Here is a 23,773-nt window from a genome sequence, read left to right as displayed (position 1 = left end):
TCATAATGTTTTCAAAGTTTTTCCATGTTGTAGCATATATTAGTACTTCATTCATTTTTATGCCTGAATAATATTCCATTGTATGGATATACCACAATTTATTTATCGATTCATTAGTTGATGGACATTTGTTTCTACCTCTTGGCTGTTATGAACAACACTGCTATGAAAACTCATGTACAAGTTTTTGCATAGGCATGTTTTATTGCTCTTGGGGATATACCTTGGAGTGGAATTTTCCTAAGCTTCTTTATCCTCTTATCCCCATTTATGAAGTACATAAATAGTCCAGTTCCAGCTGGAATTGCTGGAATTACAGGGTAACCCTGTGTTTAACCTTTTGAGGGAGCAGCTGCACCACTTTACATTCCCGGCAGCGGTGAGGTCCAGGGAATCTATTTTTTGCTGTTGCTGCTTGTGCTTTTGGTGTCATATCTAAGAAACCAGTGCCCAGCTACAGCTCATGAAGATTCACGCCTAGGTTTTCTTTTGCATTTGGATCTATGATCCCTTCCAAGTTAATCTTTGTGTGTGGTATGAAGTAGGTATTCACTTTCTTTTTTGTTTGTTTGCCTGTGGCTAGTTGGTTGTCCCAGCACCATTTGCTGAAAAACCATTCTTCCCCATTGAGTGGTCTTGGCATTCTTGTTGAAAATAAACTGATCACAAATGGGAGGGATTATTTCTAGTCTCTCAATTCCATTGAGCTGTATGTTTATCTGTATGTCAGTTCCACCCTACCTTGGTTACTGTAGTTTTGTAGTATGTTTTTGAAATCAGAAAATGTGTTTTAATTTTACTCTTGTTTTTCAAGATAGCGTTTGCTATTCCCTTGAAATTCTGTACACGTTTTAGGATCAGCTTGTCAGTGTTTGCAAAGAAGCAAGCTGGGATATAATAAGGACTGTGATAATCTGTAGCTTAATTAGAGAGTATTGCCAGCTTAACAATATTAATTCTTCCAATCAATGAACACAGAACATCTTTCTGTTTATTGAGGTCTTCCTTAATTTCTTTTTGCAACATGAGTACAAGTTTTACAGTTCTTTTGCTAAATTCTAATTATTTTATTCTTTTTGATGCTATTGTAAATGGAGTTGTTTTCTGAATTCAGTTTGTTCATTGCTAGTATATAGAAATACAATTGATTTTTGTATGTTGTTTGTGTATCCTGTAAACTTGCTGAATTCAATGTTAGTTCTTATCATTTTTTACTAATTCCTTAGGATTATCTATATCATGTCACTTACAAATCAGCATAGTTTTCCTTTTTTCTAATCTGTTCTTATTTAACTGCCCTGGCTTGAACCTTTCATACAATGTTGAACAGAACTGATGAGAGCGGACATTTTTGTCTTGTTCCAGATCTTAGAGGAAAGCATTGTCTCTCACCGTTGAGTACAGTGTTCGCTGTGGATTAGAATTATGTTTACTTTTAATTAAGCATTTTTGTAAATTCATCCAATATTTTACACATAGTTTTGAAATTTACTAATCTCTCAATTATCTATTGAGAGTGAACAGAGCTAGTTTTATCTTCTGAATGTGACTTACAAACAAGTAAGCCCTGCTGCAAATTTGTTTCTATTTGGTGCTGGCAGTAACCAAAGAAAAAAGATATTTGGCCTTACATTAACGTTCCCTGAGGCTGTCTTAAGCCTGATGCTAATTTGATGGAGTTAATAGTTAATTTTTATAATCCCTCTAATGGCTCTGTGGATGATCACAATGCTCTGTGCACAATAGGTTCTCAATAAATATTGATATATTGTTGGGAGTTAATTGATCATAGGAGAAGGGATAACATGGAAAAATAAAACCCAAAGAAAATCCAACATTCAAATTTTAGCCACTAATTTTTATCCCAACATCACTCTCCAATTTCCCCTCTAAGCTTCTATATCCTTTTGTGCTCTTTATCGAATGTATACGTAGCCTAGACAATAGACACTCTGAGAAGAGAGGAGAAAGTTCTGATTAATCTGCAGACACTCCAATTCGAATCTGAGTTATGCAGTGGGGTTTGTACACAATTCTGTGATCTTAAAACAAATCTTTATCATCGGGAAAATTAATTCCCTATTGGCACTCAACAAATACTTGGCAGTTTAAAAAGTAATGTTCTAGATTTAACAAACCTGGCTAGTAGACGAATGTAAGATTCTTGGCATGATAGTTTCTTTAGGCCATAGTTTCTAAATCTATTTTTTAAAGTGGGGTGGGGTAGGGTAGGGTGTGGTGTGGTAGGGGATGGGTTTCCCAAGCGGCACCAGTGGTAAAGAACCGACCTGCCAATGCAGGAGCCACAAGAGATGTGGGTTCGATTCCTGGGTAGGGAAGATCCCCTGAAGGAGGGCATGGCAACCCACTCTGATACTCTTGCCTGGAGAATCCCATGGACAGAGGAGCCTGGTGGGCTACAGTCCATAGGATCACAAAGAGTTGAACAGGACTGAAGTGACTTGCCACACACACACAGGGTGGGGAATAGGACCAGATTATCCCTAAGGGTTTTTCAATTTTCTTCTAATACCCTATTTTATGATTCTATTTAAGTCATCTTTCTTTCTTGGAAGCTACTACTTTATATGCTCCATTAATTGTAACCAAAAAGCACCAGGTAGATAAAAACACTTCTCATTCTTATTTGGGGGTGGTGTAAAGGGGTGCTAAGGAAATCTGCCTGACATTGTCAAGGATCAGGGAGTGAAAAAATTATTAAGAGTTGAGAGTCCTTAATGGTCATCCAAATCAATCTACCATCCATTGTGGGAATTCCCTTCAATATCATGTACAGATCAGTCATCTAGCTTCTGTCTGAATGTTTCCTATAGTAGGGAGTTCACTGGCTCACAGGACAGTTGATCCCAATTTAGGGCAGTTTTAATTATTAGCAAATTCTTGCTTATATTAAGCTGAAATATGTCTCCTGGTATCGCCTACCAGTCTGGCCTTTGGAGACACCCAGTTTGTTTGCCTGGAGAATGCATGTGCTTAAACAACCTTGTGGACTTTTGTTGTTGTTTATGTATTTGGCTGCACCATGTGGCATGCAAGAGATTTGTCCCTGACCAGGGATCGAACCCATGCCCCCTGCAGTGGAAGCACAGAGTCTCAACCACTGTATGGCTGGGGAAGTCCCCCAGCCTCGTGTCTTAAAAATCCCAAATTCAGTGTTAAGGAAGTCTTGGATCATCATCTGCAGATGTAGTTTCCTCTCTCAGGATTTCAGCTCTGGTTCCAGATTGCATATCAGTAAAAGAGAATGAAAGAACAACCTTGGCACTTGCTATTTGCCCAGAAAAGTTTGTTTTCAGTTCTTTCTCACTAGCACGTACAAGGGGAAAAAAATATCCATAAGCTATACTAAGATCCAATGCCTTGGCCTAGCTAGATGTGATAATTTGGACTAAGAGAGCCCACTGGTCACTGGCTGGATGACCAGGGCATCACGCTTCCCTTTCTGTGTATTCATTTTCTCACCTGTTTTATCTGCACCCATCACCCCTCCTCAAAGGGAGTTCAGGAAAATGACAATAATAGTATGACTATGTGAAAAGCTTTGAGTTTGAAAGATTCTAGGGAAATACAGGATGCTATTAGAGTGGACCTGTCCTGAGAAATAACAACTAAAGGCCAATGAACACACTTAAAGAATTAAAACTACGGTAAAATAACTGTATGTCATTGCATCACCTTTCAAACACACAGACATGCAAACCCAGCTGGAAAACCATCTCATCCTAAATTAAATGTGAGGGTTAGGACTGTATTCAGGTTGAGTCACATGGATCACCCCTGCAAGTTCGGCGACTACTGTCAATCTTAGCTGTGCAGTGGACTCTTGTCAGGATTAGGCACGTCAGACTTCACTGGACACAACATTGACTGTTCCTGGTGCCTGTATTTTTACCTGAAAAAATAATCAAGGTCTTAAAAAAAAAAAACCTCCAGTTAATACTAAATAAATACTGAAAGATTACAGTGTGTTAGATGCTGACAAGATATCATAATATCTAAATGAATTTATTGACCTTTAAATGAAGCTTGGCCCACATGTCTGTCTGTCACAATTTCCTACTTATTTCCTTCCTCACTTTTCCCCATTGTCAACTCTTGTTATTCTCAGTGGTCATGGAAAAAGAAACATATTATTTTGAGTGATGAAAACAACACAGGCTGGCAGGTTCTTTCTCTTCCTTTACTGAACTATTTTCTTTCTTTTAAGATATAATTGACATACAACATTATATCAGCTTCAGGTGTCAACATAATGATGTGGTATCTGTATATATTTCAAAAGGATAAGGGTAGTAAGTCTAGCTAACATCTTTTAAGAGAGCTATTTCTAATCAGACTCATTACAGAGCTTCTAACAGTAAGAATCGAAGGCTCTGACACAAGCTTGTACTGACAAACACAATCTCACGAAGAAGTTCACTTTGGTTCTCTCCCCAACTCCTCTAGAGAATGTGCTAGTGATAATATCCAGTGAAATAATACCCAGATAATATCCAGTGAAAATATTACATATTTTCTATGTGTAATTACAATGCAACAGGACTATCAGATTGCATTAAGTTTGAAGTGTTCTTTTCATGAAGGAAATTGGCATTTGTATTATTGGAGAGAGAAACCAGTTTTGGGGAAGGAGGAATGAATATAAAGATGTAGGGCAAAGTGGACAAGTGAGGTTAGAGAGGTAAATAAATTGAAGCTTTATATCCTATAGGTAGTACTTAAATAATAATAATTTTAAATGCTGTCTTAAGGGAAGTCTATTGATGTGCTAGTCCTGGAAGAGAGGAAGGAGGTCTCTATTACAGCGGGGTCAGCTCACATTTTACCCTCTTTCTATTCCCCACCACAAGTAGCTTCCCCTATGGGCCTGGGGATAGTGACAGACCCTCCAAAGGCATCTTGTATGTGCTTGTATATGGGGGTGAAATGTTGGTAACAACTTCAAAGTCCAAAACTGAAGTTCAACCATGTGATGAAAGATTATTCTGACACTTAAAATAATATTGTGTATTTAAAAATTAATGATAATTTTGATGGAAATATGATTAGTGTTAGGTTAAAAATAAAACAACACATACATTAAAAAAAAAAGAAAGTAAGAAATATACCCACAAATAAAAGCACAGATAAAATATTGGAAGGGAATATACCAAAATATTAGTGTGGTTATTTCTCTATGGCAGAATTATGAGTGATTTTTACTTCCCCCCCCCTTATATCCTATTTTTTAAATTTTCTAAAAATAACATGTATACTCCTGGAATAATAAAACAGTGAAGGTTGGTTTTTAAAGAGTGTTAACAGATAAATAAAATGGTTTTCCATTCTTTAAAGAGATAAAATAATGTAATTTAAAAAAATATGTCCTTTGTTGTTCCGATGAATAGAATTTATTATAAACCTGGTTTGTTGTGTGTGTTTATAAATGTGAGTGTGTATAAATATGTGTGTGTATAAATGTGTACAAGTGTGTATAAATGTGTCTGTGTGTGTATAAATGTGTGTGAGTGTGTATAAATGTGTGTGTGTTGTGGGGGAGATCTTGGATACACAGAGTTAAATTTAACCTTTCAAATTAATCACACGGTTGACATCTGCTATGACCAGGGCCCCATCCCAGGTATTGTACAGGATACGGTTGTTATGGAGCACACACCTTGTTTACAGAAGGCCTACATCCGATGTGGAAAAAAAGGCTTAAATATGTGGAAAAGTCAGTAACAATCCCCATGACAAGCCGATGGGTTTTTCTGCCAGTTGTTACATGATGTTCTGTTCATGTAATTTGATGATCAGAAGACGCTGCTTCTTTTTTTTTTTTTTTTTTAGAAGCTGCTTCTTGAGAGGACCCGTCCACTTGAAAACATCTTAGTCAGTGTTTTTTGGGATGTTATCTGTCTTTAGGTAATAACCATGTGTCACAGGAATCTGCTGACTTAAGACATTTTCCCCCACTTATAAAAAGTTGAAATAAAATTGATTTGGCAATAAGATAGGGGCTAAGTCTTTACAAGGGTTTTAAATTTCTCTTCAGGCCAGGTTCAGCCTTTGGGCCTCCTTCTAATTACTACCTGTGACAATTTTTTTCTAACCAGGGCCTAGCACTTATGTCCCGATTCTTGGGTAGCTAATCCAACACTTCAATCTGTCCTGGTTTGTTATAGGCAGAGACAGGTGATAAGATTGCCCAATCGTGTTATGTCATAACTTAATACCTCTGTTGAAGCTCGGTGATCAGGGCTGTAGAGATGCGCGGACAGACAGCTAAATCAGCCTAGGAGTTGAAAAGGTCTGCTTTGACAAGCTGCTCCCAACATGTGCTAAGCTATGAAGCAATAGCAATACTGTCTTGTCTTTTTCTAGGAAACCCCTACATCCAAATTTAGATACCACATGCATATCCCTAACCCAGCCCTTAGTAGAATCATGACTTTTGTTACTGTTTAGCACCCTTATTCAAGAATTAAAATCATATTGCATATAAAGTATGAAATCAGACATACTCTTTCTCCAGTGGGAACCTAATCAGGAGATGCACATAAAAGAAACTGAGAAGTGCTTTAGGGGAGTGTGATGGAGGGGGAGTCTTGGAGAGGGAAAGAAAGAATCATTTTAGGATTTTCTTAGAGAAATTATAAAGAAACTTCACTGGAAGTCCCAAGGGGAATAGGCTGAAGTAACTTGCCACTCTGACAAAGGAAAACCAAGTTGTTATGAATGCAGTTAGAGGAAGAGTCCAGCTCTGCTCGAGTCTCATCCACTACAGCCCTAGGTGGTCCAGGTTCCTCTTCCTTCATCTTTCCCTATTGTTGCCTTGTGCGTGCGTGTGTGCTAAGTCGCTTCAGTTGTGTCTGATTCTGTGCGACCCTATGGACTATATATAGCCCGCCAGGCTTTTCTGTCCATGGAATTCTCTATGCAATAATACTGGAGTGGATCGCCATGCTCTCCTCCTGGGGATCTTCCTGACCGAGGGATCGAACCTGCATCTCTTGCACTGGCAGGTATGGTCTCTACCGCTAGCACCACCTGGGGATCCTTGTACTGTGTATAATTTTAGGAGCTTTGTGATTAAACTGGAGAAAGATGAGACTACTATTTAAGGACTACTAGTATTGTCTTAAAATAATGTATACTTCTGTCTACTGTAGATCATTACTCAGTGTAGAACTTGGAGCTCTTTTCCTAATTCTCAGCCATCCTAAGAGAGCAAATTTTACAACGTCTTCAATTGGTCTAAACGCATACAGACATTTGGAAGATGAACTATTATTGCTGTTGTTACTGAACTTGCTAAATATTCTTTCTAGTTACAGAGTTAATCTGACTGTGGAGATTAATAAGCAAATTATGTTCAGCAAAATCATCATCTTAAGAGAAATGTTATTAAATTATGAATGTTAAAGTAGCACATATACTTTTCCTTGATCATTAATGACTGGTTTGGCAGAATTATATGCCACTGAAAAAATCTTCTTTGTGTATTTTTTGTTGTTGTTCAGTCACTAAGTCATGTCTCATTCTTTGTGACCCCATGGACTGCAGTACTCCAGGCTTTCCTGTCCTTCACTATCTCCCTGAGTTTATTCAGGTTCATGTCCATTGAGTTGGTGATGCTATCTAACCATCTCATCCTCTGTTGTCCCTTTTTCCTCCTGCCTTCAGTCTTTTCCAGCATCAGGGTATTTTCCAGTGAGTCAGCTCTTCACATCAGGTGGCCAAAGGATTGGAGCTTCAGCTTCAGCATCAGTCCTTCCAATGAATATTCAGGATTGATTTCCTTTAGGATTGACTGGTTTGATCTCTTTGCACTCCAAAGGACACTCAAGAGTCTTCTCCAGCTCCACAATTCTTGATTCTAAGGCATCAATTCTTTGGTGCTCAGCTTTCTTTATGGTTCAACTCTTACCTCTGTACATGACTACAGGAAAAACCATAGCTTTGACTATGCACACCTTTGGTGGCAAAATGGTGTCTCTGCTTTTTAATACACTTTCTAGGTTTGTCATAACTTTCCTTCCAAAGAGCAAGTGTCTTTTAATTTCATGGCAACAGTCCCTGTCCAAAGTGATTTTGGAGCCCAGTAAAACAAAATCTGTCACTGCTTCCAGTTTTCCCCCATCTTTTTGCCATGAAGTTATGGGACCAAATGCCATGATCTTCGTTTTTTGAATGTCGAGTTTTAAGCCAGGTTTTTTTACTCTCTTTCACCCTTATCAAGAGGCTCTTTAGTTCCTCTTTACTTTCTGCCATTAGAGTGGTATCATCTGCGTATCTGAGGTTGTTGATATTTCTCCCAGCAGTCTTGATTCCACCTTGTGATTTGTTCATCCAGCCTGGCATTTCGCACAATGTACTCTGCATATAAGTTAAATCAGCAGGGTTTCAGTATACAGCCTTGACGTACTCCTTTTTCAATTTTGAACCCATAAGTTATTCCACGTCCAGTTCTCACTGTTACTTCTTGACCTGCATACAGGTTTCTTAGGAGACAGGTAAGGTGGTCTGGTATTCCTATCTCTTTAAGAATTTTCCACTTTCTTATTTATTTTCTGGCTTTTGAGGTATAATTTATGTACAGTTAAAATTCACCTATTTAAAGTGTACTGTTTAATGAGTTTTGAATGAATACAGCCCATACATACCACCAAAATCAAGATAGAAAATATTTCCTTTACTTTAAAAGTTCCATGTTCCTTTGCAGTCAGTCCCCTTTGCACCTTCTTACCCCTGCCCCAGGAATAGATCAGTTTCTATAATTTTACCTTTTCTAGATTCACATGTAAGTGAAATCAGTCACCTTTCACGTCTGACTTCTTTCAGCTAGCATCATGCTCTTGAGATTCATCCATATTACTGTACACATCAGTAGTTTGTTTGTATAGCATTCCAGTACATGGAAATACCAATTTACTTATCCATTCAATTGCCTGTCAATAGATATTTGTTGTATTTCCAGTTTGGGGCTATGGTGAATAAAATTGCTCTGAAATGTCTTTGTGTAGACACATATTTCCATTTCTCTTGGGTGGGTATCTAGCAGTGGATTTGTTGGATTATATAGTTAAGTGTATGTTCAACTTGATTACAAAGTCACACTATTTTCCATACTGGCTATACCATTGTATGTGTGATAGAAACAGATACTTTGCATTCTCGCCACCACTTGGTATTCTCTGTCTTTTTAATTTTAGCCATTCTAGTAAGTATGTGATGATATTACATTGTGATTTTAATTTTCACTTCATCAGTGACTATGATGCTATACATCTTTTCATGTGGTTATCTATCATCCATTTATCTTTTTTGGTAAAGTATCTGCTCAAATCTTTTGCACACTTTTATTGCACTCAGTGTTTATCTTAATGTTGAGTCATAAGAGTTCCCTACATATTCTGTTTACAAATATTTTTCCAGATATTTGTTTTGCAGTATTTACTCTAAGTCTGTGGCCTTTTCATTTTGGTAACACTTCTTTTGAATAACAAATTGTTTAAATTTTTATAAAGTCCAGTTTAACAATTTTTCCTTTATGTGCATTTTGTGTCTTAAGAATTCTTTGCCTAACCCAAGGTCACATTGATTTTCTCCTATGTTTTCTTTTGGAAGTTTTATAGTTTTAACTTATATTTAAGTGTATGATCCATCTCGAGTTAATTTTCAGTATTGTATGAGCAAAGGATTAAGACTCATTCTCTGGCATTGGGGTAGGCCTGGTCCTGGGACTTCAGTAAAGTTAAGTGTCATTTCATTCCCTTTCTCCAACGGGGAAGGTATCTCTCTTCACATTGGGCTGCCTGGGATTGGGGAAGGGGTGCTAAGGATGAGGTAAAACTGTTTTTCCTTCCCTCTTCAATGCATCTTATTTCTCTGCTTTACCTGGGTGCTCTAATTGCCACTTAAAATCCTTAGCTCTTGTGAAGGTATTTTGGCATGTGGATATTCGTTCAAGTTGATATTTCTGTGAGGGAGCAGTCATTGGAAACTTGCTGAAGTCTGAAAGCCAAATGATATGTTTTAAAATTTTTAAGTTTTAATTGTCCATTGCTTGTATATAGAAATGCAATTAATTGATTTTTGTATATTGACCTTGTATCCACTATCCATGTTAAATCATTTAGTTCTAGTAGGGCCTTTTTTTTTCTTTTTGCATTCCTTGGGTTGTTTCTTTACAGTCTGCATGTGTCTCATCTTTTTTCCTCTCTTAGTGCATTGGTTAGGACTGCTAGTACCATGTTATATAAAGTGGTGGGAATGAATATTCTTATTTGCCATCCTAGAAAGCATTTGTTCTACCGTTAAGCATGATGTTGGCTCTAGGTTTTTTGTAGATGTACTTTATCATGTTGAAAAAGTTCCCTTTTATTTATAGTCAGCTGAAGGGTTTTATATATATTTATATATATATATATATATATATATATATATATAAAATGAACAGTTGTTGAGTTTTTTGTTTCTTTATTTTGGCTATGCCATGTGGCTTGCAGGGCTCTTAGTTCCCCAGTTAGGGTTTAAACCCTCAAGCCATGGCAGTGAAAACCTGAGTCCTAACCACTGCACCGCCAGGAACTCCTAGTAGTTGAGTTTTGTCAAGTGATTTTTATGCATTTCTTGAGGTGATCGTATGATTTTTCTCTTTTTTGTTTGTTGATAGGGCTTCCCTGGTGGCTCAGTGATAAGAATACGCCTGCAATGCAGGAGACACCGGTTTGACTCCTGGATTGGGAAGATCCCCTGAAGGAAATGGCAGTCCATTCCAGTATTCTTGCCTGGAGAATCCCATTAACAGAGGAGCCTGGCAGGCTACAATCCATGGGGTTGCCAATGAGTCGGACATGACTTAGTGACTAAACAAAAAATTAAGTATTTTCATCCTTAAAGAAGAAGGAGATCCTGTTATATGCTACAAGATGGGTGAAACTTGAGGACATTATGCTAAGTTAAATAAACTAACCACAATAAAAAAAACAAAAAATGGCAAATCACATTGATTACTTTTATGTTTACTATTAAATCTTGAGATAAACCCAACTTGGACATGATGTATTACCCTTTTAGAAAAAAATCTCTAGATTTACTAAAATTTTGTTTAGGATTTTTGCCTCACGTTCATGGTAGGTATTGAACTGTAGTTTTCTTTTTGTGTCATATGTCTGGTTTTGCTAACTAGGTAATGCTAGCCTTATAGTATGAGTTGGGAATTGCTTCTACTCTTCTGTTTTTAGAAAAGTTTTTGTATAGAATTTGTATTATATGGCTATATTTCCTTATGTGCTTGGTATAATTCACCAATTAACTCATCAGGTCTGGAGTTTTCTTTGTGAGAAGATCAACTATAAATTCGGTTTCTTTGATACAGGGCCACTAAGGTTTCTTTTTTTTCCTAAGTGAACTTTGATAGTTTGTGCTCCAACATACTTGTTCATCTTATTTGTCGATATATCAGCATAAAGTAGTTCAGCATGTTCTTCAATTATCCTTTTAATTTCTGTAGGATTTAATATGATGGCCCCTCTTGTGGTCCTGATATTAGTCAGCTTAATCTTTTCTATTTAGGTATTGCACAGACTTTAATATTCATACATACAGAAACAATTTTAAAATATAATATATGATCTAATACCTATTATTCTGCAACTTGAGTTTTTTATTTACTATTGTTATGTGACTACATATTTACTTTGTGCTCTTCTATGGCTGTATGGTATCAAAATTTATACCATACTTTATTTTCTTGTCAACATACATGCAGATTGTTTCATTTCTTGGTTATAGACAAAGCTGTAGTGGACCTTCTTAGTTATTTTTAGTGCATATGTGCAAGCATTTCTCTAAGCTGGGTACCAAGAAGGGAGACTACTGGGTCGATGGCTATGCACACTGCACATTTTAATAAGTACTAACAAACGGCCCTCAAAAAAAGTTGTACTAATTTATGTTATCATTAGCAGCGCATGAGTTTCTCCACACCTCTGTCAACCCTTGATATTATAAATCCATAAAAATTTTGCCAATTTTTTTGAGGGAAAAATACGTATCTTATTTTAACTTGCAGTTCCCTAGTTACTGGATTCGTTTTTTTTTTTTTTTTTTTGCCATATGCATTTCTTCCTACCTCAGTTTTCTTTTCCTAATTTCTCCCCCTTTTCTATACAGCTGTCTTTCTTTTTCTTTATATTTAAGGTGTTATTTATGTATTTTGGCTATCAGGGTTCCGGTATACAGGTTCCAGGCTTTTCTGCCAGCTCATCCTTGTGCTTTATCGATCAGCATTGTCAATTCTAACATAGTCAAATGTTTTTCTTTATGGCTCTTGGCTTGTTCTTTGAAGTCCTTTCCTATCCCATGTTTCCCTATGTTTCAAAAATTCTTAGAGTTCTTAAAAAAAATTAGCTCCTTAAACTGTGTGCATATCAATTTGTAAATGGTGTGAGGTAGACATCTAATTTCTTTTTCAAAGGAATAACTAATTGTTCAAGCACTGTTTATTAACCTTTTCCCACTGACCTGAAGATTGCCATCTTCCTCATTTATGGACCTCCTATGCACACGTTTCTGTATTCTCTTCATTATCTATGCTTATCACAATAAGCAGATTTAATCTTATGATTTTCCAATATGCTCTGATATGGGGTAAGTCCCACCCCCCCTTTATTTCTTTTATAATAAAAAAGGTTTCAAAATCTGTTCTTCATTGTTTAACTGCCTGATTCTCTTTTCTTCCTCAGGTTGCAAGTGACAAAGAGGTGAAATAAGAATTACCATAGGCAAGACAAGGAGCATGAAGAATGGAGAAAGAGAAAATCTCTTAATATGGGTTTTTTTTTTCCCCCTCTACACTTCAAGATGCTATCCTATGAATATGCCAAATAAACATGAAATAAGTTTGTGTGTTCAGCCACTGTCTGAATCATTGGTGCCTTTCATTGCTGTCCAGTTACCAATGGCAGGGACCACGTAAACATCAAATGGGAATGGATGGGAGCTAGAAAGAAACATGAATCAGGGTGATAAAATGAACAGGGATCTAAATGAGTAAAGAACATGGTGAGAGAAAATAAAAACTTGTATTCTTATGGACCCACCTGCCAGGCAGTCCAGTCTCTGCTTAGAGCATCCACTGGGTTCTTTCTGCTACCTCTTGATGCTTTTTATATTTGGATTACAGAGAGGTCGGTTCTTTACTGGACACCTGACTTTACAGAGAAAGGAAAAGAACGATTTGGGATATAATAATAATGACTCATAGCAAATACCACTGAAAGTGGGTAGGTGTTAAAAAGGGAGCCCAACAAACAAGTGTGGTAGTGAAATTCACATACACAGTTTAATCTTCAAATCTAGCACTGTACCTGTTTTCCTGGTGAAGCTACCATTACACAAGTCGGAAAAGCCGTCACATGGGTTTTGAGTTAACAATGAAATTATTTACAATGAATTTAGCTGTTCCTGACTGTCGATAGGGCCTGGTGGTTGTCATGTGGCTTGTGTTCAATGCAGTGTGGCCAGAGCTTCATGGTCCAGTAAGTACGACCAGGTAGTAACAAAGGCTTTCAATGGCCGTTCACATAAACATCCTCATTTTTTATGTTCCCAAAACACGAACTTTGTGAGTTACTGATCTCCTTTCAACTCACCAATTTATAATCTATTGTCTCATTTTTAAAGTAGGCTATTTTCCCTAGTAAAAAGCAACAATTGCGTCAAGTTCTAAGGAGCTGCCTCAAGAAGTCCCATGTAAGAGGCCATTTCTCCCCTTTGCACCAAGTTTACAAATGAAGACAAACCACTTAATACACCGTAATGATATTTACCATTACTAAAGCAAATGAAGGAAGGGGATAGTCTCTAAAACAATGGAATGCGAACACTAAGACTTCAGTGGCCCCTACTGAACTGTTTTAAAATGTTCATAATCTGCTAGCTTCATGAAACCTAATAACCGCCGGCTTTACAACAAACTTTTTTGTATACCTAAAGGGTAGCTTTTGATTAAAAACATTAAAAAAAAATAGAGTAACTATTCTACGTATCAGATAAATCGCTCTGGATTGTAGAGCCAGACTTCTCTCTCTTAAGTGGAGCTCATGCAGCTAGCTTTGGGCATTTGCTAGGAAACGAAGCGCTAACCAATCTTCCATCCGGCTGCTTCCAACCGCTGCTCTTCCAGTGCGGCCGCACGGCCCGTGCGCTCCGGAGCCGGTCAGCCGCGGGCGCGGGGCCGGGGCCGGGGCCGGGGCCGGAGCCCTGGCGGAGCGCACGCGCGCTCGGAGCGGTTGCGCACGTTTCAGCGCTTCCCGCTCCTACCGTTGGGCTTAAGACTTTCAACCGCCGTCTGGGTCCGGCTTCCTGCTCCGTCGGGTGCCCCCTGGTGCTCATCACCTGCACCATCTTGAGTGGCGGCTGCTCGGAGCAAGGGGTCCAGGGAGCCCGAGGATGCTTTCGAGAAAGCCGCACGTCCAAAGCCGGGGTGTCGATCACACGGGCACACTCAGGCACCTCTAAAGGAAGAGGGAGGCTGTTTTTACTAAGCACCAAGAGAGACAGGAGCACATTAAGTTTCATCCAAGTCAACTCAGCTCCTTCAAGTTTGTGGTAAAAGCCGCAAAAATACGTAGACCTCGTTTCTTCTCGAATCCACCCCCTCCCGCGCGCTGTGCGCTTTTTCCGGGCGGAGTTCGCTGTGACCCTTGACTGCAGTGGGGCGGCCCGTCTCTGCGAGTCAGAGAATCTGTCCTGGGCTTGAAGCCCAGGATGCGGCCTTAAGTGCCATGGAAGGGAGCTTCCCCCCTCCCCCAGCCAATCAGTGTTATGCACAAAGTCTGTAGCCCGAGCCTAGGGGTCCGGCTCCTCCCGGCTCTCCGCCCACGCTCCGGTCGCGCCACCGTATTTAAATAGGAACAGCAGCTCGTTTTCCATCCATGGCAATCCCAAGAGCCTGTTCTCTCCTCAGCACAGCATGGTGGGAGCCTCTCCCCTCTTCCTGAGTCCTTCTCCTGTTTTCTCTTCCCTTCTTCCACAATTAATGCCCAAGTCATGCTTTTCCTAGCTAGCGCCCACTAAAGGATGAGGCTTAGCGACCCACGGTGACGCTCCCATCCGCCTTCCAGAAGAGGCGGTTTCAAAGGGAACTACAGCTCCCGTGGGGCCTCAGGCTAAGCCACCGCAGGGCATCACGGGAGTCGTAGGCGTCTTCCTGCTCTGTCACGTTCATTCCTCAAGGTGTCAACTACAAGTCCCAGAGCGTCTCGGGGCAAGACAGCCTGCGCGAGAGCCCCGCGAGCGGAGTGGGGGTGGGGCGCCCCGGGCGGCGGGGGGCGGGGCCCGAGCGGGCTGTGTGGAGGCTTCAGATTCCCGGCGCCATTTAGCGCGGAGTTTCGCCGGCGGACGCGGCTCTTCTTCCGCGGCCTCTCTGCACTCATCTCCGTGACAGAAGGCGCCCGACCGGGTGACTGCCCTTACTTCTCCCGGCCCTCCTCGGCCCGGAGGAGCACCGGGCTCGGGCCCTCCCACACCGGCTCTCCCTCCGTCAGCCCCCGGCCCCGGCCCGGAGAGGAAGGGGTCCGCCCGGCCCGGGGCGGGCGGTGAGGCCCGGGGCCGGGGGCCGCTCCTCCGTGTCGCGCTTCGGCCCCTCGCGTCTGGCAATGGGCGGCCTCTGAGGCCGTCCAGCAGGGCGGGGAGGAGGAGCGGCCGCCTGCCTGGCCGCGAGCCCTATCGCGGCCTCGTCCGCCTCCGCGCCGAGCGGCAGCAGCTGGGGGGTCCAGCCCGCCCCGGGCCTCAGCGGTGGAGAGCCGGCCGCCGCCTCCTTGACTCGGTGCGGGCCGCCGCGCCGCCCCCATGACCGCGCGCCCCCCGCGCTCCAGCCCGCCCGTCCGCCGCTCGCCGCACGATGGGTGCGGGCCGTGAGGCGCCAGCCCCCGTGCCTCCGCCCCGCCGCCGCCCCCGACAAGCGCGCCTCGAGAGCCGCAGCGGCCGCCGCAGCCGGGCCCGCGGGCCCGCCTCCCGCTCGGGCCGCCGAGTCAGTGCTGAGTGAGGGGCCGTCGCCCCGCCGCCCCGGGCCGGCCCCCTTCTTCCGCGAACTCGAGCACCCCGCCTCGCTCCCGCTCCCACCATGTCTGGCGGCGCCGCCGACCAGCAGAGCAGCGCGCCGGGCTCGCTGTTCCTCTCGCCCCCGGCGCCTGCCCCCAAGAATGGCTCCAGCTCGGACTCCTCGGTGGGGGAGAAACTGGGCGCCGCAGCGGCCGACGCCGCAGCCGGCCGGACGGAGGAGTACCGGCGTCGCCGCCATACCATGGACAAGGACAGCCGGGGGGCGGCCGCGACCACCACCACGGAGCACCGCTTCTTCCGCCGCAGCGTCATCTGCGACTCCAACGCTACGGCCCTGGAGCTGCCCGGCCTCCCTCTGCCGCTGCCTCAGCCCGGCGCGGCTGCCGTGGTCCCGCAGCGGAGCCCCCCGGAACCCCCGCGCGAGGAGACCCTGATCCCCGCCGCTGCCGCCCAGGTGGCCCAGCAGCCGCCCGCCCCCGCCGCCGCCGCCCCTGAGGAGCCGGTCGCCGCGGGCCCGGCCACCTCTTCGGCCCCGAGCAGCGCGGGTAGAGACCGCCAGGCTGTCCAGCCCGGCCCCGCGGGGAGCCGAGAGGAGCCTCCGACGTCGAGAAGTGGCAGCGGCGGCGGCAGCGCCAAGGAGCCCCAGGAGGAACGGAGCCAGCAGCAGGATGACATCGAGGAGCTGGAGACCAAGGCCGTGGGCATGTCCAACGACGGCCGCTTTCTCAAGTTTGACATCGAGATTGGCAGGGGCTCCTTTAAGACGGTCTACAAGGGTCTGGACACCGAGACCACCGTGGAGGTCGCCTGGTGTGAGCTGCAGGTATACCCCACCTTCTTTCTCTTACAGTGCTGTGGGTCCCACATTTGGCTCGGCCACTTGGCCGAATTTTCCCTTTACGTGTCTTCCTCTTAACTGTTCGCTGCGAGCGGGGGGAGGCCAACTTTCGAAAGAGTCACCAGGATTTGGGGTGTTGGCACAGGTGAGGCGTTAGTATTTGTAGCCAGAGATTCGCTCCTAGGGAAGGAGTGGTGAAAGTCATCCGGATACCAGCGCGTTGCCTCCTCGTCATTGTTTTAGTGTCTGGCAGGAAACGAAATGAGCGGGGAAGTTTTTGAGTTCGGAAAGTACAGTCCTCTTGCCTTGTGTTCATCAGAGGTCTGCAGTGATGAGCTGCTGGTGTGTTAGATGCGTGTTTCCATTCCTGAGAACAGGCGGTCTTCTTAAATTAAGAACGACCTTGCTCACGAATGACCTTCTTTTCGACGAATCTTAGTTGGTGGTCGCACCGGCATCTAATAAACTAAAAAAGGCTTCCTTCACTGGATAGTTTGAGATTAGAAAGTTACAGTTGGGTGTTTGATATCGTTCCACCTGATGATGTTTAAGCAAGTTTTGATAACCGTGAGCAGACGTTGTTATTAAAACTAGTGTGTCTTTAGCCCACTCGCTGTTCTGTGGGTAATACAGGAGCTTATGTAAATTGTGCTTTGAGAGTTGTAATGTCATTATCATTGTTTTAATCTTGTAAAAGATTTTTAAGGTGAACTTTCTCAAGGGTACAAATGAGTGACAAAGGCTTCATTTTTAACCTCTAGGAGGTTTTCATGGTGTAAATAATGGTGTGTCATCCTGGTTGACAAGGTTATAACGGGGTTTGGGCTACTTGTTGCTTGATCTGTAGCAGTTTGACTGAAGTTGTCCTCACCTATGTGTGTTCACATAGGTTATTGGAAGAAGCGGAGTTGAACTGAATAAAAAAACCACTGACATACGTGAAAAATGCCAGTATCCATATTCTTCTGGCAAAGGAAATGAACCAAGCTGAAATAGGATATGAAAGTACCTGAGTGATCTAGGAATTTATCTATTATCCGTGACCCAATATGTTAACATTTAACCTTTTGAATGTCACCTTCCAAATGACCAAGGTCATATCAAGTGTGAAGGAAAATTAACATGTGGAAGGAAGTAAACTTAAAAAGCTGACATATTTTTTAGGAATATAATTTCTTAAATTTTATAGTTAGTCATACAGAACTTCTAAAGGCATTGTGAAATAAAAACTACTCAATTTTGTAGTGTTTTAGAGTTGGGAAGGTGGTAGACCTCTTTTTTTTTTTTAATTGTCAAGTTATAACTTTATTCCTTGGTCATTCTTACTCAGAAACTTTGATCTGATTTGTTTTGGTTTACAGGCAGAGTATTAGTTACAAGCAAACAAACACCTGTTGCTTTTTTAATACCTAAGATGCTTATTGCTACTGATCCTGCATTGTATTCTTTTATTGTTTCATATTTGAATAGGTGCTTTTTAATAATTTTTTCCCCTCAATTTGTTACCTTACTCTCAAGACTAGACCCAAGTAAGTGTTGAGCACTTTATGGATTAATTTTGTTAGATTCAATTTTTAACTTTTAAGACTTCTCAGAATGTATGTTTTTTTTTTTTGTCACCTGGAATCTTCAGATAGTTTATTATCTTGAAACTAATGATACAGTGGGGGAAAAAACCTCAATTTGTCTAATGTCACGATTTTGTCTAAGCTCATTTTTTTTTCTAGAACTCATGAATTTTTGATTTTTGTTCTCTAGGCATGGTCATGGTTAAACAAAAGAATATCTTCTCTCTATGTATAACAGTGCCATATTATTTTTATGCTAGTTTGGAATTTGGCTGGAGAACCAAATGAAAATGCATTTGAGTGGTACCCTGCTTTGGAACCTTCCTTATATGATCCTACTTTGACACTTTTGCATTTTTGTTTTTAAAATGTGATTATCTTAGTCCCAAGATCCTTTATGGCAGTAGTTGGACAGTATTTATGATGTTTTGGCCGAAACACTTGACTGACTAACCTACTTAGTAGGTTAGTGTTTAAGTTATTGTCTTTGGATCTAAACTAAAGGACAAGCCAAAGGATTACTAAATCATTGGGGAAAAAATAAAACTTTTTCACTAAATGTATACTTACTACAAATTTTTCTGTAGGAAGACTGGAGAAATATTGTGTTGTTGAGTTAAAAATGTCATGTATTAAAACTGGAAGAAATCTTAGTCTATTCTGCCCAGCTTCGTATTTGATAAATGAAGAACCTGAAGTAGAGTAACTTATTTGTAAATGACTTGCTTGGGTTGATAAGGAATAAAATTAACTGGTTAGGATCTAATAATTTGAGAAATGTTAAAGCATTTGTAGTCTAGTAGATGGTTAATTAGTAAATCTCAAATGAAGCAGTTCTGTTATTGATGTGGGAGTTACTGTCAGATTTTTGGAGAAATCTGATCCTGTAACCCTGGCAGATTCCAGACTTATGATATGGGTAGCGATTTTATCACTTCAAATGGAGAAATAAATAGGCTTTTGGGGATGAAGGATGGATGGATGTGGTATGTGAGTCAAATTTGTTTCCATCAAGCCTATTTTTAGAGTCACAATATGCATAGTTATCTATTAAAACAAATACTGACTCTTAATATGTGGGTAGTACTTGGATACTACAGGATCTTAAGTGATAACTGAGATCCATTAAGATGCATATTTCCTTACCTGGTTTTACTAGGCAGGTCTTTTGGCTTCATCAGAAAATGTTGTTACTGCCGGACTTTACAGAATTTACATTGCCTTTTTTAGGGAGGATTTGTTTTTGTTTTAAAGAAACATAGCATAATTGCTTTGATAAAACATAATTATACACTGCGATTCATTTACTTTAAGCACTTTTCTGCCCATGCTGCTTCTAAATACAGAGTTCACTGAATATATTGATAAGATTGTTTCCAGATCTGCCTGAAAGGCAAAGTCAAATCATAAATTTTGATTAAACTCCAAAATACTTAGTGTATGCTTTTTTCTGGCTTTTAGCAAGTTAAGGCTCATGTCTCATCATGAGTATATGATATCAATGTTTTATGAAAAGTTTTTTGATGGTGTAGAAATTTGTTGTGGTTCTGTGATTAAGAAACCATAGCTTATTCTTTGTTCTTAATTCATTGAACTGTTATTCCCGTTTTGAATAGTGAGGATTTTTCTTACCTTAATGTTTTAAATTTGTGCCACATTCCTTGGTTTTTAGGAATCTGTACTAACTTTTAGTCTCAGAAACTTAATTTCAGAGAATAGTTTTCGGAGTGTTTTTGCTTTTAAATTTTCAGAGCCACTGATTTGTTGGCGTATGGGCCAAAATTCAGGTAGCTCAAGGGTAGCTGCTGTGCAAATTAAAGAATGGTGACTTGTTTAAAGTAATCCTTTGTCCCTTCTCAACAGGACAGAATAATAATTAAAGACAGAATAATTTTGGCTAGGTAAGAGTTAATTTAAAATATATGTAGACTTGTTGTTTGAAGAAATAACCTTTGTACAGGACAAAGATTATATTTAGGTTGATTTTTTTTTTTTTTTTTTTAAATATAGTTCTTTGTCTTAGGGGCTTAAATGTTTTCCATTTTTCTTACCTTTTTTCAGATCTTTAGTATTACAATTGTTTGTAGTGTAAGAACTTGGAAAGAGAGATTGTTTTTGTGTAAATCAAACTGGGAATCTATTGTTGCCTGGTGACTGAGTTCATTTCTTGACATTCAGATTCTAGTGCAAGATCCTGGTCATTTAGAGTCATCTTGGTTAATTCCTGTGGAAACATTCAGCTAAAACTGGGCTCTCATTTTCAGAAATCAGCTTGATTTCAGTAATCAAGTGTGTTATTTGTGTTTCCTGATAAGTTAGTATTTTAGATAAAGCTGTAAAAACTGCAAGAATGGTTATGTTCAAATTATAATTTCTGAAAATGTTCATATACTGTGAAAAATTCACAGTAATTGGTTACTAGGTTTTGCTATGCCAGTTCTTTATATTTACTTATTGTTCGCATTTTATATTTTTTTTGGTCCTGTATTAAAAATCAAGAGTGCAGGATTAGGTGAGACTTAGCATGACCTGCACTTGGATTTGGAAAAGGCACTCTTTTTCTGCAGCATAACACAGTTATTAAGAACTAAAATGCCTGACTTTCCATTCAAATCCTGGCTCAGCTAATGATTGTGTAACCTTGGGTAAACTTCTTTGTTAGTTCCTTACCTGTAAAGTGAAATGTAATGAGTGCCTATTTTACAGAGTTGTTGTGATGATTAAATGAATTAGGGTATATAAAAAACTTTTAGCACCGAGCGTGGCACATATATATATTAACTGTGATGATGCAGCATCTTTTTTTTAGGCTACCTTTTTGAGGGTACTGATGAAAATTTTGATTTGTTTACATTTATTCTTGAAAAATATAGCAAACCTCCATACTGTTGCTACCATTCTTACAGGAGAAATGTTGGAATTGAACATGGTGTCATCAGTGTTTTCACATCCCTTAGCTTTACCTGTCCTCTGCCTAACTTCCTCTTGTTAATTTCATAACTTGTTGCTCCCAAATGTCAGTCTTTCTGAATGACTAGTTTCCAGAATTGGCTGAGATCTTTGCTCTTGGGATCATTCTTTCTTCACATTGATTAAAAATCATTTACATTCTTTGTCTATTCCATTAGTCTTTGAGCTCTTTGAAGACGTAAGTAGATGCTCCATATACTTTGGTAAGTATTAAATTTTTTCTGTTACCAAGTTAGAAATAGCTGTAGATCTCCGGGTTTTTTCATCCATATTCCTTGCCTCATTGGTCCACAGCAGATTCTCTAATCTTGTATTTTGAGATTTCACTCTGGTATAATACAACACATATAGCAGAAACCAGCTCTGAGGCAGATAACTTGGATTCTGTGTTACCTAATTATCTGACCCTGAGTAAGGAACTTAACTCTGTAAGACTGATTTTTAGTAACATGTCTTATTGACTTCACAGGATTGCTGAGGAGCAACTGAAATACTATGTGAAGGTACTCTGAAAAATGTAAAGTATGATACTTCAGAGAAAAATCCATTTCGAAGGCTATTAATTATCACTTGTTACAGATTAATTATTTTAAACTTCGTAGTTGGGTTTTAGGAGCATTTTGTTCAGTTTAAGGGTTTTATTAATTCTTAAGTTGAGTTTAAGGGTTTTATTAAATCTTAAGACAGCTTTTAGACTTAACAGTTTTTGGACTGAAAGAAATTGCCAGAAGCTTTTCTTAAGAGTGTTTTTGTTTGGAAGAGGATTATGCCTTTGACAACTGGCAGGCTTAATTTTGTGTGTGGCTCTAAAAAGATTGGTTATTGATATGTTCTTCAGGAGAGAAGAAACTTTAGTATTTGCTTGGTTTTGTGGTTGACTTCATTGTAGACTATCTCTACCTTAATTTGTATTAATTTAGCTTTTCGAGTGGGCTTTCATAAAGAATTCAGTTTTTGATGTTCTGACTTGAGTCTTTGCATTGTTAAGTTTGACATATTAAATGTGCTGTGCTAAGTTAATGTGCTTAATGATTTTTAGAAAAGAATCGTCAGATAAGCTTTGTCATCACAAGCAAATACAGTTTTCCCTGAAATTTAAGAAATATTAAGAAATTAAGATTTTAAGAATAATTTAAGAAAATGTTTGGAAATCTGGTTGGTATAATCATATTCAGGTTAGTTAAAAAAATCCACTGTTTTTGTAGATGCCTTTTGAGCTGCTAGGTTGTAGTTTCTCAGACACAGATGATGTGTTTTGGTCATTAGGTACCTGGTGAATGGTGTTGAGTTAATCGAGCACTAATATATAAACCAAACAGTGAGAAGTGAAATGAAGTAGTGAAGCACATCATTACTGTTGTGCACATTGTCTCTATTAGTTGACAGAAGTTGTTTGAGGTAATGATAGGATTCTCTTCATGGCTAATGGTTTTGAGCCAGACAACATGATGTACAGTCACTCTCCATATCTGCAGGTTCCGCATTCACAGATTCAACTAATTGTAGATGGAAAATATACTGGAAGAGAGAAATACCAGAAAGTTCCAAAAAGCAAAAGTTGAATTTTCTGCACTTGTGGCAACTGTGTGTATTATATTGTGTTTACAACTATTTATGTAGCGTTTACATTGTGTTAGGTATTATAAGTGAGCTAGAGATTATTTAAAGTATACGGAATATATGTATAGATTAAATGCAAGTAATGCACCATTTTATAGACGGGACTTGTGCATCCTGGGTGGAGGCTGGGGAGCGTCCCTGGAACCAGCTCCCTGAGGACCTTGAGGGGTGACTATATTCATCTCTGTGGATTTTCTCTCTGCTTGGACTGGTCACTCATCCTCGGTTATGGTAGACTTGGGAAATGCAACATAACATCTCTTTAACATGCTAAAGAGTTCCTAGACATTATCATATTTACATGCTCTTTGAACTGTCCACACACCCTTCCCACACAAATACTCGGCTGTAGGCAGTGGAGAGAATTTGAAGCAGAGAAGTATAAAATTAATTGTGGAGAATTATTTAAGGAGTACGAACATGTAGAGTTTAGTTTTATGTGTGAGTGTGAGATTTCTAGGGCCTGAACTAAGACAATAGAAGAGGAGTGGAATTTTTAAATATTTAGTAGAGAAAATGGGCAGGGTTTATTGATGAAGTGGAATTTGGAGGAAAAATGAGGCACAGGCAAGAGGGTGGGAATAGAAAATGGTACTGTCAGCTGAGGGAGGGAATAGGAGAGAATGGAGGGGAAGCCTTTGAGGGGAAGGGGTGTGGAGGTATATTCAGTTAACATGATGAGTGTGAGGTGCTTGTGATACCT

The 23,773-nt window shown here is 40.3% G+C and overlaps 1 protein-coding gene and 1 long non-coding RNA gene across 17 annotated transcripts in view; both read left to right on the top strand.

The window, feature by feature from the left end:
- The first annotated feature begins 330 nt into the window (after positions 1–330).
- On the top strand, positions 331–13,099 carry LOC129643539 (uncharacterized). Its single transcript, XR_008710356.1, has 3 exons — positions 331–541; positions 10,679–11,138; positions 12,753–13,099. It is a non-coding gene; the product is annotated as an uncharacterized LOC129643539 (long non-coding RNA).
- Positions 13,100–15,359: 2,260 nt separating this feature from the next.
- WNK1 (WNK lysine deficient protein kinase 1) overlaps positions 15,360–23,773 on the top strand; it is a 128,638-nt gene continuing 120,224 nt past the window's right edge. For 12 of the 16 annotated variants that reach the window (XM_055568082.1, XM_055568066.1, XM_055568164.1 and 9 more), the window contains exon 1: positions 15,361–16,897. In XM_055568082.1, the coding sequence (XP_055424057.1) occupies positions 16,136–16,897 (762 nt within the window). In that variant the 5' untranslated portion in view covers positions 15,361–16,135. Of the gene's footprint in view, positions 16,898–23,773 lie in introns of all 16 variants that reach the window. The other 4 variants (XM_055568044.1, XM_055568072.1, XM_055568093.1 and 1 more) reach the window with 1 other exon arrangement.

Source organism: Bubalus kerabau, chromosome 1 (genome assembly GCF_029407905.1).
Source record: "Bubalus kerabau isolate K-KA32 ecotype Philippines breed swamp buffalo chromosome 1, PCC_UOA_SB_1v2, whole genome shotgun sequence".
In the NCBI taxonomy this organism is placed as follows: Eukaryota; Metazoa; Chordata; class Mammalia; order Artiodactyla; family Bovidae; genus Bubalus; species Bubalus kerabau.
The sequence above is the reverse complement of the archived record's forward strand: the minus strand, read 5'-3'. Positions and strand labels throughout refer to the sequence as shown.